The sequence below is a fragment of the Priapulus caudatus genome, unplaced genomic scaffold, assembly GCF_000485595.1.
Source record: "Priapulus caudatus unplaced genomic scaffold, Priapulus_caudatus-5.0.1 Scaffold421, whole genome shotgun sequence".
In the NCBI taxonomy this organism is placed as follows: Eukaryota; Metazoa; Priapulida; class Priapulimorpha; order Priapulimorphida; family Priapulidae; genus Priapulus; species Priapulus caudatus.
In genome coordinates, this window is record NW_014577482.1 from 1 (window position 1) to 735 (window position 735).

The window sequence follows — 735 nt, forward strand, 5'->3', positions numbered from 1 at the left end:
ATATATACTATATATATATATATATATATATATATATATATATAAATATATATTATGCTATATGTAAATTTAACTCATAAGTACCTACCCATGAGTACTGTCTATACCCCTAAGTGCCTACCCATGAGTACCATCTATACCCCTAAGTGCCTACCAATGAGTACCATCTATTCCCATAAGTGCCTACCCATGAGTACCATCTATTCCCATAAGTGCCTACCCATGAGTACCATCTATTCCCATAAGTACCTACCCATGAGTACCATCTATACCCATAAGTACCTACCCATGAGTACCATCTATACCCCTAAGTGCCTACCCATGAGTACCATCTATATTATACCCATTAGCAAGGGTAGAAATTAACTTTTGAACAAGCGAGTNCACACACACACACAGTATATCCACACGTTATATATGCATAGTTGTTGGCCCTCATGTTTGCAAGTGCCCTAATTATCCCGTGCGATCGCTCTTTTACAGTGAAGTACACGTCGGCGAGTGATGTGTGGAGCTATGGCATACTCATGTGGGAGGTGTTCGCACTCGGCATCGTGCCCTACCCGGGCATGAGCAACAACGAAGCGCGCGACTTCATAGAGAAAGGTAAGTTCATTCCACGCCCCCACGCCCTGTGTGCGCGTGCGATCCGCGTAGAAACAAACCACTTATATAACGATAACAGCTTTTGTCACAGGGCATTGTTCGTGTAGTAGCAAATCAACGGCTATATAT

At 42.5% G+C, this 735-nt stretch overlaps 1 protein-coding gene across 1 annotated transcript in view; it reads left to right on the plus strand.

Annotated features, from left to right (window-relative positions):
• Nucleotides 1-483: 483 nt before the first annotated feature.
• LOC106810215 (tyrosine-protein kinase Fes/Fps-like) overlaps nucleotides 484-735 on the plus strand; it is a gene marked incomplete at its 5' end in the record, with an annotated part of 732 nt that continues 480 nt past the window's right edge. The window contains 1 exon segment of the mRNA XM_014813499.1: nucleotides 484-606. Coding sequence (XP_014668985.1) covers nucleotides 484-606 — 123 coding nt within the window.